The 17050-nt window shown below is 40.8% G+C and overlaps 1 protein-coding gene across 1 annotated transcript; it reads left to right on the forward strand.

Annotated features, from left to right (window-relative positions):
• The first annotated feature begins 176 nt into the window (after positions 1-176).
• aars1 (alanyl-tRNA synthetase 1) lies at positions 177-16823 on the forward strand. Its single transcript, XM_085169218.1, has 20 exons — positions 177-330; positions 2080-2235; positions 2410-2598; positions 3225-3370; positions 4247-4438; positions 5823-5967; positions 6238-6383; positions 6514-6622; positions 7165-7315; positions 8038-8162; positions 9604-9748; positions 9833-10011; positions 10723-10836; positions 11083-11289; positions 11393-11577; positions 14114-14222; positions 14683-14796; positions 14903-15109; positions 15519-15632; positions 15727-16823. Exons 2-20 carry the CDS (start codon positions 2092-2094, stop codon positions 15904-15906), a joined length of 2901 nt encoding a protein of 966 aa, XP_085025344.1. The 5' UTR covers positions 177-330; positions 2080-2091; the 3' UTR covers positions 15907-16823.
• The last annotated feature ends 227 nt before the right edge of the window (positions 16824-17050 follow it).

A 17050-nucleotide genomic window follows, 5' to 3' on the forward strand; every position in this document is an offset into this window, starting at 1 on the left:
TTAAAACAAAAGCTGGCATACATTGGGCTTGCGGACTTTTCTCACATTTCTCTACATCAACTAACATATTTAAAAACGACAACAAAAATCTGAGCTGACACCGTTTAAGTTGCATCAGCCAAAGCACAGTTTGTATTGCTGCCGTGGCGGGCTCGGTTAAGAAGGACAGTAGATTTGTCCAATAGGAATCCAGAATTCTTGACTTTTCTGTGTAGCCGGACCAGTTGGAGGCTGTCGTAGGCGTGGCCGCTGTTTGTGCTTTCCTTCAGTTTGAGCAGCGTGGAAGTGAAGGAGAAGTACCTGATTCATTCTGCGGGAATAGCGGCTTCTGTGAGTATTTTCATGTGTTTACATGTAGTTGAAATAAGTTATCTTCATTGTACTGGTCAGTAGAATAGCCTTTCTGTTAGAGCAGTGTGCCGAACTGTCTATCTCAGGCTGAGCGCAGTGAGGTAGCTTGATTAACTAGCTAACACATTAGCCTGCTAACGTCAGATCAAGCTAGTGCCTCTGCCTAGAAAAGCAATTATAGTCAGCTGACTAGTTTACATTGAAGACTGTCGGTTTTTGGTAGAACTTTAAGAGGAAATATGTTGTATCACATGACTGTCACAAATTTGTGTGGTCTGGAAGTTTATGTTAGACTTGCGAGATTAAGTTCACTGATTTTGTGCCATTGAGACAGAGAACAGGGCTTTTCCTGTTACTAACCTGAAAGGTGGGTCCAGTATTTATCATCAACCTGGTCTCCGTCTACCTGTTCTATGATTATAAATGTCCTTATTTTGTCTTGAAAATGGACCATTATTTATTTCTCAAAACCACTGGGCTAATACTTACATCCCACGTCTCTTCTTTCTCTGCCTGCCCGCTAAATGCTTTGTTGTCAGGGCGGAGACATGGGCTATTTGTCATCCACTCCTTATTCCCAGAAAGCTGAAAACACCAGCTGAGGTTTGCTTTGGCAGTCAGTTTTCACCATTGGGAATTGAGCTCTGCTGCCTTTTAATTATATATGGTATCACATTTTTAATGAAACACGTGTACTCCAAAAATCCACAAAGTGCTTACGAATCAATTGTAAGTTGCTTTTGTTTCCATTCTTACCTAAAATTGCATCTGACTTTATATTTAAGATCGCAGCATTGTGTGCCTCACCTGTCTCACTGGATTCCTGAGCTGCTGTTGTTTATGAGGAGAGTGTCAGGCCAATTAGCTGCTGCTAGGTTAACATCCACACCCTACAAACAGACTTAACTTTAAGCTTTTGGTGTGGAGTGGTAAAATCAAAACATGCACAATTACTATAATGACCAATAAACAATTTCATAATGTTTTGATACTTTATGGACAAAAACATGTATTTTCGGGCCAACACTGGATAGTTCTTTAACCAGCCTTTAAAAGCACTGACAAATGTATATATATATATATATATTTTTTAAATTAAATGGGATTGCCTTGAATGACATTTTAGTACGTAAAAAGGAGCTACTTCAACAGCTTCCAACAAAGTACAGCACTTGCATATAAAATATGAAAGAAAATTTTTGCTTCTTAAGGTGAAAACAACAAGGTGGTTTGTACAACCCCTTATGCACCAGCCTTGCCAGAGCTCTCGCTAGTTGTGCAGTCATATGACTGGAAGAGAAACCCATGGGAAATTGCTGATGCTGTTAATTGATGGTAAGCCAGTGTTTTAAACAGCTGGTTAAAAAGCTTTACCCAAGATGTGACACACACACACACACACACCTCTTCTGTACTTGCTAAATTAGTATTTGGGCACGAGCACTGAGAGTGTACCCTTAAGGGGACTACTGCCTGAAAGGGAAGAGCAGGCCTTAATTGTGTTTTAATAACTCAGTAGAAAAGTTGCTGTTACTCAGACCAAATAATCATCCACCTCTCTAAATGGGACCAGTTTCTCTGAGTTAAATTATTCGTCTGTCTGTGACCTGGAACAATTTAATTGGACCAAGAATTAACTTTAAAAAATCACTGGCTGCATACAAGACCTCTTTAAATGTGCTTGATAGCTAAAGTGTTTCTTTTCTCTGTGTGTAATTTTGTTCACAGAGCTTCTTCAGAATGGACTCCTCCCTGAATGCAGCTCAAATTCGCCAGAAGTTCATTGACTTTTTCTATCGCTATGAGCACCCGTACGTTCACTCTTCATCCACCATCCCCCTGGATGACCCCACACTGCTTTTTGCCAATGCCGGCATGAACCAGGTACACACAATGTCTTTCCCAACACTGCTTCCTACACCATGGCTCTTCTTTATGTTCCCACTGATTCACAACTTTTAGAATAAGCTCGGAAATCAGATCTAGCAAACTTTCTTGAAAAAAAATAATATTTTTTTTCTCAAGATTTTTCTTTTTTTTGCACCTCATTTTCTTTAGTTCAAACCCATCTTCCTCAACACTATTGATCCATCACATCCCATGGCCAGGCTGCGTCGTGCTGCCAACACCCAGAAGTGTATTCGTGCAGGAGGCAAACACAATGATCTGGACGATGTGGGTAAAGATGTCTACCACCACACCTTCTTTGAGATGCTGGGCTCCTGGTCCTTTGGGGACTACTTTAAGGTATTACATTTTCTCATCCTTCACATCAGTTTCACTTTTTTGTTACTTGTATTTTTAGTCCCACAGATTTAAATCCTGTTTGTTGAACAGTGCTCGAGTACACACACACACATATTGCTGTAGGACCTTTCACCATTTATAAATTTCTCCTCTGCAAACATTTTGTTTGCCAAGTACTTTGTGATAAATGTATAACTAGGCAATATAATCTGCTCCCTCTCAAGTGACTACCAACTTCTTTGCCTTGGACAGCAGCTAGCAGTAGCTGTTCAGCTCTGTAGCATTGGTGAGCTCATTGTAAAGGCACAGGAAAAAGGCACTTTCAAAATAAGAGTGAGGGATTGTCCACTAGTAAAAACATGCATAGTGTCATTATCTTAGGTAAGTAGAGAAAAGGAGATAATTCTAATACAAAGATGCTTGAACATATGAGCCTGGGGCTCATCTAATTCTTTTTATATTTTCGGTTGAAGTGGTTAAAGTTGATCTATGTGAGAATCTTGCTGTTCTCTCCTTTTTGTCAATGTTGCTTGTTATATTACAATGACATATTCATTATCATTATTAATGGATAAGACATTGTGTAAACAGCTCTAAATTGTTATTGCATCATTTTTGCTCTCCAGGAATTGGCCTGTAAGATGGCCTTGGAGCTGCTGACTCAGGAGTTTGGTATTGCTTTAGAACGCCTGTATGTCACCTACTTTGGAGGTAATGAGGATGCAGGCCTGGAGCCCGACCTGGAGTGCAAACAGATCTGGATGGACTTGGGGTGAGTGAGCCTTGGGAGCATTGACTGTATGTAAAAATAGATAAAGCTTGTGATGCAAAAAGTGAAACGAGTTTGCAGGTTTAAGGCACTTCCAATCTTTTTAATGGCAAGAAAGAGGCAGCGACATTTCTGTACAATCAAAATGAGCTATAATCTGCTATACATATATGTGTGTGTGTGTGTGTGTGTGTGTGTGTGTGTATATATGTATATATGGCACTTAGAGAACGTTGTTATAATCCAACACTAACAGCAGAATTAACATTTAACTCTTAAAAACATCCTGATCGAGAGCATGTTAGCATAAGTAGCATAAGTTACCATGGTGACCTGGTGAGGTTATCGAGAGCCACATTTATTAAGAACATTAATCCTGATTTGTATCACAGACACACACACACACACACACACACACACACACACACACACACACACATATATACATACATACATACATACATACATACACCCAGCTGCAAACACTTCACGCAAGTCGAGCTGCCCGAGATTCACAGAAAATGTTACATTTTTGTGATTTATATCGTTATCGGGATGATAGATGTCTTATATCGGGATATGAGATTTTGGTCATATCGCACAGCCCTAATACTACACCTTAAAATAAAAATAAAAAACAGTAGTTCAAAAGTATTCATTACAATCCTGGTGATCTCCCTTTGGTCAAATTGCAAAACCTCATCAGAGGACAGAATTTTGTCTGCAGGAAAACCATTTTTGCATGATGTGAATGTTAAATTAATGATGAAAGGACAGCAACAGACAAAAATGTTTTGCTTGTCGAAGATTGATTTGTCTTTCTCATCTTAAGGGAGTTGATTCAACTTCTGCCTCCCTCTGTTTCTTTGTTTGGTTTAGCGTGGATGAGGCTCGCATCCTACCAGGCAGTATGAAGGATAACTTCTGGGAGATGGGAGACACCGGCCCCTGTGGCCCTTGCAGTGAGATCCACTACGACCGCATAGGAGGGCGAGACGCTTCTCACTTGGTGAACATGGATGATCCCGATGTGTTGGAGATCTGGAACCTGGTGTTTATCCAGTTCAACAGGTAACACACACACACACACACACACACACACACACACACACACACACACACACACACACACACACACACACACACACAGTGAAAAATAATCTTACTAAGAGGACTTTATGAATCGATGATTGCATCCATGAAGCAAAATAATGTATTGAAGGAATAATGCTTTTGCATTAAATTCACACATTTTTTTCACACAATCACACGCTGTGTTAAAAGAATAAGTAATTTATTCTCATGCCTTATGAGGCAGTGTAAAATCTTCTTGGTTCATTGCATTCATTTACACCTTGTGGTGTTTTGAAAATGACTTCCAGGATTAGTCCTGTCAAGGCTGCTGGGCTACACGAATCCATAGTGTTGCTTTGTCCTCAGTTCCAGCAGGGCTCGGGTTTGCTTTCACATCCATTGTTGTGCTCGTTTGGTGTGAGCTAAAGAAAAAAATGATATGTAGTTAAGTTCTTTTTCTAGTCTGTGTTCACAAAACTTAAGCACCCAGCCTTTTGAACTTGCACTCAACATCGATCCAGTAGTGAAATTAGATTCTGTTGCAACAATGTAATGTTTGTTATGCGTTTATGTCTTCTGCTATCTATAAAAGCCCATTTGGGGGGGTATTTAGAAATACTGATAACAGGTATAAGCAGAATGAAATGCACTGGAGGAACTGCTGGAATACAGGGACCTGTAAAAGCTCAGTGCACCTTATATTAACTTACTATATTTCCATGTTCTGAACAAACAGGGAAAGACTGTATTCACATGTACATGTGGTGTGTAGGCATTTTCACTCTGTAATTAGAAAACAAAACAATGCTTTTCTGATGTTTTGTAGTATTTCCCACCATATTTGAACCAAACCACAGTGAAAAGTTATCACTGACAGCAATTATCAACACAACAGTTTCAATTGGTTTCAGATTCACCTGAGCCTTGTTACTCGTTCAGCAGGTGACAAAAATAAACTAAAATGAACCTTTGTGGCAGCAGCACACCCTTGCATGAATCTAAACAAAGAACACGGACTGGAATTTGGACACACCTCTATCTGTTTTGGACAGAATGTTGAAGCTAGTGAATCAGATGCACACTCCCACTCTCCACACCACTTAAAACTAAATCTTTTGTTTACGCATTCCAAGAAATTTACTGTCGAGGATTTTTTTTTTTCCATATAAAAGTAATTCTCACCAGTGGGCCTATTTTTTTTTTTTTAATAAACTGCAAACTACAATGGTAAATAATAAGATCAATAGTTGCATATAAATTACATATACATGTATGTTTTAAGAATAACATGTGTGCACCTCTATAACAGAACAGCACTGCCAAGAGGTCTTAAATCTTTTTACTGATCAGTGAATCTGTGTTTTTTAACTGTTGTTTCCAGAGAGTCAGAGACGGAGCTGAAGCCGCTGCCTAAGAAGAGCATTGACACAGGGATGGGTCTGGAGCGCCTTGTGTCTGTACTGCAGAACAAGATGTCCAACTATGACACTGACCTTTTCATACCGTACTTTGAAGCCATTCAGAAGGTACAGAAGTGTCAAGGATTTGTGTGAAAGACAGAGAAGATCTATCCTTTACTTAACAGTTCAATGAAAGAGAAATTCTGATTAGATTGGGCAAGATCCAGTAAATAGTTATAGCTACTGAATCAAAAATATCAAAACAAAATAATTAATCTGGTAGTATGAATCCACACAAAGTTGCCTTAACAGCAGCATTTATCAACGTGTTTATTTACATTAGAGGAAGACGTTTGGGGCCCACATATCTAACATTAAGAATATGATCTATTTCAGGGTACGGGTGCTCGACCTTACACGGGAAAAGTAGGTGCTGAGGACGCTGATGGTATCGACATGGCTTACCGTGTGCTTGCTGACCACGCCCGCACCATCACCATCGCCTTATCAGATGGCGGTCGGCCTGACAACACAGGAAGAGGGTAAGACATTGTTAATTGTTTAAATAGTCAACAGGCTTAACAGTAAGTAACATGATTGCTGCAAATGAAAAGTTTTGTGGAGCCTTTTTTACACATCATTAAAATATTTTGTTGTTTCCACCATGTTTAGCTACGTGTTAAGGAGGATCCTGCGCCGTGCGGTCAGATATTCTCATGAGAAGCTGGGCGCTCAGAGAGGCTTCTTTGCTTCTCTCGTGGATGTAGTGGTCGATTCCCTGGTGAGATCTTCTTTCCTTTGTAGTCCACGTAGGCATTACAGACACACAACTTGCTGTTGTTTGGGTTATTGTCATGAGGGTTACGTTAATTTTTAGCTGTTTTATTCTCTGATCTTGTAGTGTGACTGGGTTATTGTTGAAGACAGTTTTCCTCTTGCTTTTTTAAAAAGCATTTTCCACTTTAGAAGCCAAAAAAACATTTGTTCTGTTCTACCAAAACTAGTTTAATTCCATTTTTCTGGAAATCCATTTTTCCTGCAGTGAATTCTATTCACTGCAGGAAGCATCCTTATTATTAATATTAGATTTCACATGAGATTTTGTTTTATATATTCTTAATTTTGAGGTGTGTATTTTTCAGTGTTGTGAAAAAACATGACTGTTTCAAAAAATCTTGGTGTTTAGTATTAGTTAATATATAACACTTAATAAACTCTAAATGATGTGTCTCTTTTTCTTTTTACTCCTCCTTTTCCGTTTCTTTCTTTCTTGCCCCCTCTCTGTCTACATCTCCATCTGTCTACTTTGACTGCATTTTCCAGGGTGAAGCATTCCCAGAGTTGAAGAAAGACCCAGAAATGGTGAAGGACATTATTAACGAGGAAGAGGCGCAGTTCCTTAAAACCCTCAGCAGAGGGCGCCGTATCCTGGATAGGAAGATAATGAGTCTGGCTGACACAAAGACAATCCCAGGTGAGAGTGCGGTGTTTAGTGTAATGTGTGTAACTTTCTTTTAAGAAGTTCACTGCTCTGTTTTTGTTACATCCTCCCTGAATTATCCTCGTCATTTTATTCTTTCTTCACCTTTCATCTGTCTTCACCACCCACATGACTTCTTCTTTTCTTGGCTCATTTTTCTGTCATTTCTTCCCTCCTTCAGTTGCTTTGTTTTCCCGCTTTTAATCCCATCAGAATTTGTTGGCATTATGGTTCAGTCTCTTCCTTCATCTTTTTGTCTGATTGTCATGCTCAATGCCTCAGAGCTTCCCAGATCAGTACAAAAATACTCACTAAAGGGAAGGAATTAGAGTTTGAAAAGCTGAAAAATTCATCAGTTGATGTTTCACACTATAAATTCAAGCGACATAAAAATTGATGCACATTCAGCTTTGCTTATAAACGTAACCCTCCAGGGTTGTTAGTGTACACTGTAATGGATTTTTTCAAAAGTTGTATACCTCAGGCAAACTAATATTTCTTCATTGTCACAAATTGTGTCCGAATCATTACTGCACCCTGCAAAAATAAGCTGCTACAAAGCAGTTTATTTGTGCTTTTCACGCTTTTACTTATCCAAACAATGCCTCCAGTCCATCAATATTTTTTTATTGTCTGACTCAAGGACATAAGTGTTTAAGCAGTGTTGTTTCAGACACTCACACTTCTGTCTTTTCTCCCTCTCTTCGTGCGCACAGGTGACACAGCATGGTTGCTGTATGACACATACGGTTTCCCTCTGGACCTCACCTCCCTTATTGCTGAGGAGAAAGGCATGGAGGTCGACCTGGCTGGCTTCGAGGAGGAGAAGAAGGCAGCACAGGTGAGCAGATGATTGTTTGAAAACGGCCTTGACCGTCCTGACTCTACTGAGTCTCGCTCACTACCCTACTGTGCCACTCCTGTGGGTGCACTGTTTTGCTTCGTGTCAGCATTCTCCAGTACTGCACTGTAAGTCAGAATCAGGAGTCATGCACCTGCTGTTTAAATAAGCCTACATTTACTTTACAGCCCTGTGTGAATCCCTTGTTGTTTGATTAAGCCAAAAGATTGATTTGCTTTCCGTAAAACTGCAACCTCTGATTTCTATCCCACACATTTCATCGATTTTGTACGAGTCTCAGACCAATACTGCAGTTCTCCTCATTCCCACTTGGGGAGTTTGACACAGAACACAATCACTGAACAATATCTCCTTAACCTTATATAGAGTTACCAGTTTATTAGATACACATGTGAAGCCTCAAACCAGTTTTTCTCAGCGTTTTAAAAAAATAGTATCACATAAGTACTTATTTATTATTCAAGTGTGTCTTGAAGAAGGAGAACAAATTTAGGAACATTGCAAACTTCAAATGTTCTCAGTGGTCTTTAACATGTGAGACTTGCATTATCCAGAAAATATCTCATTACATTGCAATATAAAGTGCCTTGAGGCAACTGTTGTTGTGAATTGGTGCTAAATAAATAAAATTGAATTGAATAAATATACAGAAAAATAAACTTGCAAAATATCTCATAAGTGGGATTTCTACACTTCTGGGTTTCTACAACTATACTGCATTGTCCTCTCTTTCCCCCAGATTTTGCTTCGTCATGGCTGTAATTTCTTCTCCCTTTATTCTTTTCCCCTCATCTTACTGAGCTGCATCCCTTCTGCACTAAAGCACTACACGTTTTACAAATCCAATTGCTCATTTAACTGTTATGTGCTTAAGCAATGGATGCAGTCTGAGCCAGTTTACCTGTAATTTGTCTTGTGGTTGTCCCTTCACTTGTTGCTGTTTCCTTTTGTTTTTCTGAGTTGATTAACATTTATGTTGGCTAGAAATCGACATATGCATCTTTGAAACCTGTCTGTAAGAAAGCGAGAGAGCTTATAATCTTGTAAAGAAAAGGAAAGAGAACAAAGTGTTGCTTGGGTCTGATTTTGTGCCATCTCTGTAGCACTCCTGCAAAGTCACTCCATCTTCCACACTGATATAAATGTAGAACGCTTAAAATTCTTAGATATTGATGTAAATGTACAGGAATTAAATTTTTCATTATATCTGCTACAGTTCCGGGAACTGATTGAATGAATTATGCACAATCTTGCACAGTCATTATTTAACAAATGTCTAATCTTTATTGAAAGATTATACCAGGGAAATTGTGATTGTCTTTTGCTATCAGTCATTCTGTAATTATGTAAAATTTTAATTGTAAATGCTTCTGTATTTTGGGGGTTATGACTGAGCATAAGTCTGTTTGTGTTTGTGTAGTTGAAGTCCCAGGGTAAGGGCGCGGGAGATGAGGACCACATCATGTTGGACATCTACGCCATCGAAGAGCTGAGAAACAAGCAGATACCCGCCACAGATGACTCTCCCAAATACAAATATACCTCAGATGAAAATGGCAACTACCGTAAGTGATGCATAGAAAAGCACTATATAACAAGTCCATTTACCTTTTAAAGTCAACTGATCTGTATCCTATTATTGTACCCAGAGTTCCAGCAAACCTCAGCTACAGTGCTTGCCCTCCGTCACGACCGCGCCTTCTGCGATGAGGTGACCACGGGTCAGGAGTGCGGAGTGGTGCTGGACCAGACGTCCTTCTACGCAGAGCAGGGTGGACAGACATTTGATGAAGGCTACATGCTCAGAGAGGATGACAGTACAGAGGATGTAAGTGCAATAAAAATAAATTGAGGGAAACAACAGCTAGGTTCATGTGCTTTTTACACTTCTGTAATGAGCTCTGTTAATCCTGTTTGCATTGTAAAAAAGAGCTTTGATAGTTTCCCTTCATTAGGGTAATTGTCACAGTTGGAGTTTGTTTTTCCTCCCGAACACATTGCAGGTACAGAGAGAAATCGAGCGTTACCTTTTGTCGACTTTTAACTGGGCGGATGAGAATTGCACAGTCTATCTTCAAAGCTAACACATTTGTTCAAATAGCACTTCTGGATCTGATAGCTGCTGGAAATCATGGCTGTGAGCAAACAGCCCATCTGCTTGGCGAAAAAGCCTGCGAAATGAATTATCATAGTTCTTACAGAAGAATGGACAAAAGATAATAAATTGTTCTTGTCTCTCGTCCATAACTGAGAACTTGAATGGCATGAAAACATTCATATCAGTTTTAGCAGAACATCTGTGGGGGAGGGGGGGGGGGGATCCATTCAAATTCCAGCACTTCATTTCTTTTGTATGTCTTTATGTATTCTTCTCGTAATTCTCATATTTGCTGAGAATGTGGGAACTTTCTATAAAGAGCTTTAACTTATTAAGTCATCGTGTTCTCCAAAATATTTAATCTCATAGACACACAAACCTTCACTTTTTCTTTTTGCCTATGAAAACTTTTGTTTGAATGTACTCTTCTGCTTTTTGCAGCGCATGGAGTTCTCGGTGAAGAATACGCAGGTTCGAGGAGGTTACGTTCTCCATGTGGGTACAGTCTATGGCACACTGAAAGTTGGAGACCGTGTCACCTTACACGTAGATGAGGTGAGAATTGAAACCGGGATATTGACCCTAGTTTTTAAAAAAACAAACAAACAAAAAGCCAGCTAAGTAAAAGAGATTCTAGGTATGTTGAGCTTTATGACTCTGGTTGACCCCTGGTTGATGGGCCTTTGTGACTTCTTTGTGTACTATCAGGCAAATAGGTGTTTTTCAGCATCTAAGCTTCATCTGTCTTAATCCCTCTGAATGGAGGTCTGACAAAAATATCTATCCACACACACTTTCCAGGCTCGCCGTAGACCCATCATGAGCAACCACACTGCCACACACATCTTGAACTTTGCCCTGCGTGGGGTGCTAGGGGAGGCAGACCAGAGGGGCTCCCTGGTTGCCCCCGATCGCCTGCGCTTTGACTTCACTGCTAAAGGTGCTCTCAGCACGGATGAGATCCGCCGGTCTGAGGAGATCGCTTGTACCATGATAAAGGATGCTAAGGTCAGTGGATGGAGTGAAATCACCAGACAGTTTTATGAAGAGAAAAAAATGTTAATCCTCACAGACTTTTATGTAATATTAATATTGGATTTTAACTTTCCAGCCTGTGTACGCAATGGAAGCAACCCTCGCAGAAGCCAAAGCGATTCAGGGTCTGCGCGCTGTATTCGATGAGACATACCCCGACCCGGTCCGTGTCGTGTCTGTTGGCATTCCTGTCCCAGAACTGCTGGCCGACCCCAACAGTGCTGCTGGTTCCCTCACCTCCATCGAGTTTTGTGGTGGAACGTGAGTATGACGCTTGTTTTCAGTCTTTGTGCATTTCTGCTCACATTTGAGGGGGAATGCAAATCAACCGTATGGCTGCTAACATTGTTGGGTCAACTCAGCGTGGTTTCCTCTTGGCGAAAAGTTTTTATGTGATGGGTCTAAGGAAACCCGTTTCCGCCACTAAAAAAAACGTATCCATAACTCTTTCTCGAAATTTTGAATTATTTTCTCAAAATTTTGAGTTAATACGTTTCGAGAAAAGTAACTTGAAATTTCGAGTTAGCGGTGTGGATATGTCAAACACCCTTTAGGCTTATGTATTAAAGTGCTTAATTTGAGCCAATTGTTTAAATTCATCAGATTTTTTTCAGTATTATTTTGTTTTTCTTTTATTATTCAACCATTTGGATTTTAAGTCTTACATTTAGGGGCAACTGTGTCAGCAGAGACAGCTGTACCCGCTGCCTACTAGGCTTCAGACTGAGCTGAACTGAAGACTGTGTTTCTGATAATGGATCTATATGACAAATAATGTGGCTGTTTTTTGTGGTACAGTTTTCCAACAAGTTATAATTATAGTATTATTTTTTTATGCCTGTTATTAGCAGGGTATCTGTATCTGTGCGTTGTCCGAAGCTCGCTAAGCTTGCTATGGTAGGGACCAACACTAATGTTTAGACTTCAAAATGTGGACTCCAGTCGTAGATAGAGTAATAGCTATGGCTGTGTTTAATATATGGTTTATGGCTTGGACACTTCAACCTCAGATTGTACAGTTTTGTGTAGGGCTGTGCGATATGACAAAAATCTCATATCCCGATATAAGAATTCTATCGTCCTGACAACGATATAAATCACAAAAATGTAACATTTTCTGTAGATGCTGTGAATCTCGGTCAACTCGACTTGCGTTGAGTTTTTCCAGCTGGGCGTCCTTTACCTGGATTTGAGTGTTTTAACCGATGCATGAAACTATACATTGTAACGTTTCAATGTTGTTGTAACGGCCACCATTTTCTCTCAAAGTTTGAGTCTAAGGTTTATTTTTTTTATTTTTTTAACTCTCTGCATACTCTTTCATGTGATTCAGTTTATTTTGAAAAGTCTCAACAGGATCTTGAGCTTTATTGTGAAAGGTTTACGTGGAAAACAAACAAGCAGACAGCAGAGAAACGCGATGGTTTTACCGTTATTGTTGCTAACGAAAACACGTAAAAACAGGCGCTTATCCGCCCATAGTGTGGTTATATTAAATATAAGAGAAAGAGAGAACTTTAAGAAATTATTATAGCCACTACAGTGACCATCAAAACTATGAAAAATATTGCTGTAAACAGTTTATTTTACGACACCACGAAACAAACGATAGCATAATAGGAAACGATAGACGTTTTTATATCGTCATCCGATATATATCGTTATATCGAACAGCCCTAGTTTGGTGCTGGATCTCAGGTTCTATTGCTAACTATGTTATTGATGGGTTTCTTGTCTGTGATTTAAAATCGTTGCAGCCGTTCCTCATGAATAATGGATTCTAATTGTCAGTTTCTCAAACAGAGAAAATGGCCTTCTGTTAGTGTTGCCTAAAAACCTCAAACCAGTTTTTCTCAGCTTCACTCCTTTAGTTTGGAGAGCTGCCTCATTCATTATCATGTTGTGATAATGAATGGTGACAATGCCTATTTGTTTAACAGTGTATTTCACAGATGTTAGTTATGTTTGGGAAAATGCACGGGGGGAAAAATGAGCAGAACGACAACATGTGGCAGGATGAAAAATCCAAGCATGCTAACATTTTTCTTAATTTGATATGCTGCATTGATTCAAGTGTGTTTGCCATGCCATTACTGTGTGTGCGCCCTGAGTGGAATCAAGTGTGCAGCGTGAACACATATCAGTGTACAAAAGTCCAAATACGCGCATTTGCATTGGGCCGATAGTTTTCAGACCAGCCCAGGGGCGGTGTGTAAAGTGGAAAGCGTTAATTGGATTTGTGCATCTTTATGGTGAGACGAGCGTGTCCCTGTGCAGACAGAGGCCTGGAACATTTCGTCAAGCTCAATCCACTGATTAGACTTGCTCCACTGACTCGTACAGTGTCTGCTCCTGGCTGTAAAATTCACCTGAATGCCCAGACATCTCCGCTCTTTCACACATTGTGTTGTAGCCTGGCTTTTTATGCCATTTTGTGCTGCAGGAGCCAATATTCCGAGCTACATTTGATGCAAAGGCTGCGAGGGTCGGTTCAGATTTTAAGCACCGCAAAAGACATTTGCATTAAGCCCATTCGCCATCTTCTTTTTTTCTTTTTTTGGTTTTAATTGCACATCCTTCCATCTCAAGCTGCTTCAGGTTTCAGTAAACTGTTGGTGTGCTTCTTGATGCTGTCTTTGATGTTGTTTTAATCTGCGGCCACTTCAAAGAGCCTCTCATTCCTCCTGCTGCTGTTGTTTGGTAATGTTTTCCTCGTCCTCTGCTCCTGCTCGCCCCTCTCCTACTTCTCATCTGCCTCCCGCAGTTGTGTAACGTTGTTGTTTTCTGTTATCCACAGCCATCTGCAGAACTCGAGTCACGCCGCGCCGTTTGTCATCGTCTCAGAGGAGGCCATCGCTAAGGGCATCCGCCGCATCGTTGCAGTGACAGGAACAGAGGCCCAGAAGGTCAGGGGACACACACACACACACACAGCTTACACTTACTGATGTACTCGCTCAAAGCGTTACACTCGTGTACTCACTTCCACCCCCACATACAGAGAAGGGTTTAGACAACATTTTTAAGACGGTAGCCCCACAGAGGGGCGGGGGTGTCTTGATGGTGAAATGTTCACACTGGTAACTACAAACACGACTGATTAAAGGAAAATTTTCCCCAGACAAAGCGACCTTTGGGTTTCTGTGATGAAACTTGAATGAATGTTGGGGTGAACACTGTATTAGAAAGAAGAATGTAGCACCCCTCTCTCTTCAGGCCCACAGGACAAATTTACTATTTTTAGACAATTAGTCTTTCATCTTTTCCACCGTCTTCTCTTCTCATTCTTCCTCCTCGTGTTTCTTTGCCCTTTTTGATCTTTGCCCCTGCCTCACTCCTCACTCTGCTGTGTCGCATATCCATCAGGCTCAAAGGAAAGCCGATGCCCTGCGCCAGTCTCTGTCTGCCCTTGGAGACAAGGTGAAGCAGCAGACAAGCCCAAACAAGGACATACAGAAAGAGATTGCTGACATGACTGAGGTAAATGGGATGTTTGGTTTAGAGAGACATTCTGAGGCAAATAAAAAAAATAATAATAATAATAATTGCAAATTGCGCTGTGGTAACATCTCCGTCTCCTCTGCAGTGGATAGGCACCGCAGTAATCTCTCAGTGGCAAAAGGATGAGATGAGGGAAACCCTGAAGGGCCTGAAAAAGACCATGGATGACTTGGACCGCAACTACAAGGCTGACATCCAGAAGAGGGTTCTGGAGAAGACGAAGGAGGTGATTGAAAGCAACCCAAACCAGCCGTTGCTCATCATGGAGATGGAGACTGGAGCCTCAGCAAAGGTGAGAGTCAAGACGGAATATTTTTGGGAAGTGAAGTCTAAAAATCAGTAGCAGAATTCTTATAAATCTTTTTACGTGTTATTCCATAAAAGAACCATGTCCTCGTTGGATATACAGAGCATAAAGAGAGAGCAGATTTATAATCCAATCCCCGAGACTTCATCAGCATCCTGTACAGAAATAAATTAGGAGTGCAAACAGTATTAAAATTCACTTTATCTCTGCACATTTTCTCAGGCTCACTTAGCTTATCTCACTGTGTTATTGCCACGGGACTAAATCAGCTCTGTGGCCCATTAGTTGTGACCTTGAGACATCAATAGTGCTGATTAGGAGATGTTTTTTATTCTTCTCTTCCCACTTCCTTTTTCCCCCTCTTTACATCCCTCTTTCCTTCTTTCTCTCTCAGGCTCTGAATGAGTCACTGAAGCTGCTGAAGTCGCAGTCCCCTCAGACAGCTGCGATGCTCTTCACTGTAGACCCAGATGCTGGCAAGATCACCTGTTTGTGTCAAGTCCCACAGGTATCGTTCAGTGACATATGCTAGAAGCCTTGCTCTGAGCATTTTCCATGGATTTAACACTCCGCTTTCCACCCTCCACCTTTCTTCTCTGCAGGATGTGGCTAACCGTGGCCTGAAGGCCAGCCAATGGGTTCAGGAGCTGTGTCCCCTGCTGGACGGCAAGGGAGGCGGCAAAGACATGTCTGCACAGGCCACGGGCAGGAACACACAGTGCCTGCAGGAGGCGCTCCAGATGGCCAACGAGTTTGCACGGCTCAAACTGGGGGAGAATTAAGAGGCGCGAGGGTGGGGTCTGTGTGGGAGGTGCGGTTACAAACATATCGGGGAGTGAAGTGGAAATTAGTCTGAAATCTTCAAACATCCTGTCTTTGTTTTTCCTCTCCTCTTTTAGACTTAGAAAGGCTGGAAAACTAGCAAAACTCAACCACTGATGCTCAGCCAGCAATAAATGAGCCACTCGTCTTTACTTTCTGCTTTGCCCTGTTAAAACTCGTCTCTCTGGGAATAACTTGAACACATAAGATCCACTCATAACTGGAGGATGGCAGATGATTTCTACTTTCCTGTTTCCAACTCATTTTTGCATGCAAAGGAAAAGAAAAGGGACATACATTTGATGTAGCCTCCTACAAGTACTGTGCAGCTCAGTTAAATTGACAAAAAATTCCCACCTTGGAGCACAAAGTGGGCTTTCGACATACCACCATCCTGCCTCCGTGTTTAGTTTCATCTCACTGTAGTCCTGTTTGTTTAGAAACAAGTCCCCAAGGCACTTTGTCATTCTTTTGGCTTCCTGTACCACTTGGGCTCAGGAATAACAGTAAAGTTGACCCAGCTTGGACACAGTATAAATAATGTTTATCCTTTATTGGCAGAAAGCAGTTTGGCTCCGTCCATGTGTATGACAAAAGCCTGTGTGCTCTCCTGTGATTAGCTGGACAGTACATGCAGTAGCTGTATTATAGTCTTCAAATAACAAGCCATTTTCTGACATGTAATAAAACAATGGGTTTAATTTAGTAAATTAAGAATTCACTAACTGTAAAATGATCACGAACATGTCTAGTAACCAATCTTTGCAACTTGACATTTAATATTGATTAATTAAATGCAGAAAGTTTTGTTATTGTATCTGCTTCCTGTCACTGAAATGTCACGCTATGGGATGGAATAAATACAGCTGACAAATGCCACATGTCTGTGTCATTCCTTGTTGATCTGTGATGAACTTTGGGTTATTCATTTCAGATGGACTGTTATTGATTTGAGATTGATCTAAACTCCAAGCACTGTTCATAAACTGTGTGTAAAGGATGGCTGTAGCTTCCACGTCTCAGTGTCTAATAACCAGCAGGGGGCGACTCCTGTGGTTGTGTGTGGTTGAACAGTTGCTACTGTATGAGCTTCACATTCAAATC

This window comes from Neolamprologus multifasciatus, chromosome 7, assembly GCF_963576455.1.
Source record: "Neolamprologus multifasciatus chromosome 7, fNeoMul1.2, whole genome shotgun sequence".
NCBI lineage: Eukaryota > Metazoa > Chordata > Actinopteri > Cichliformes > Cichlidae > Neolamprologus > Neolamprologus multifasciatus.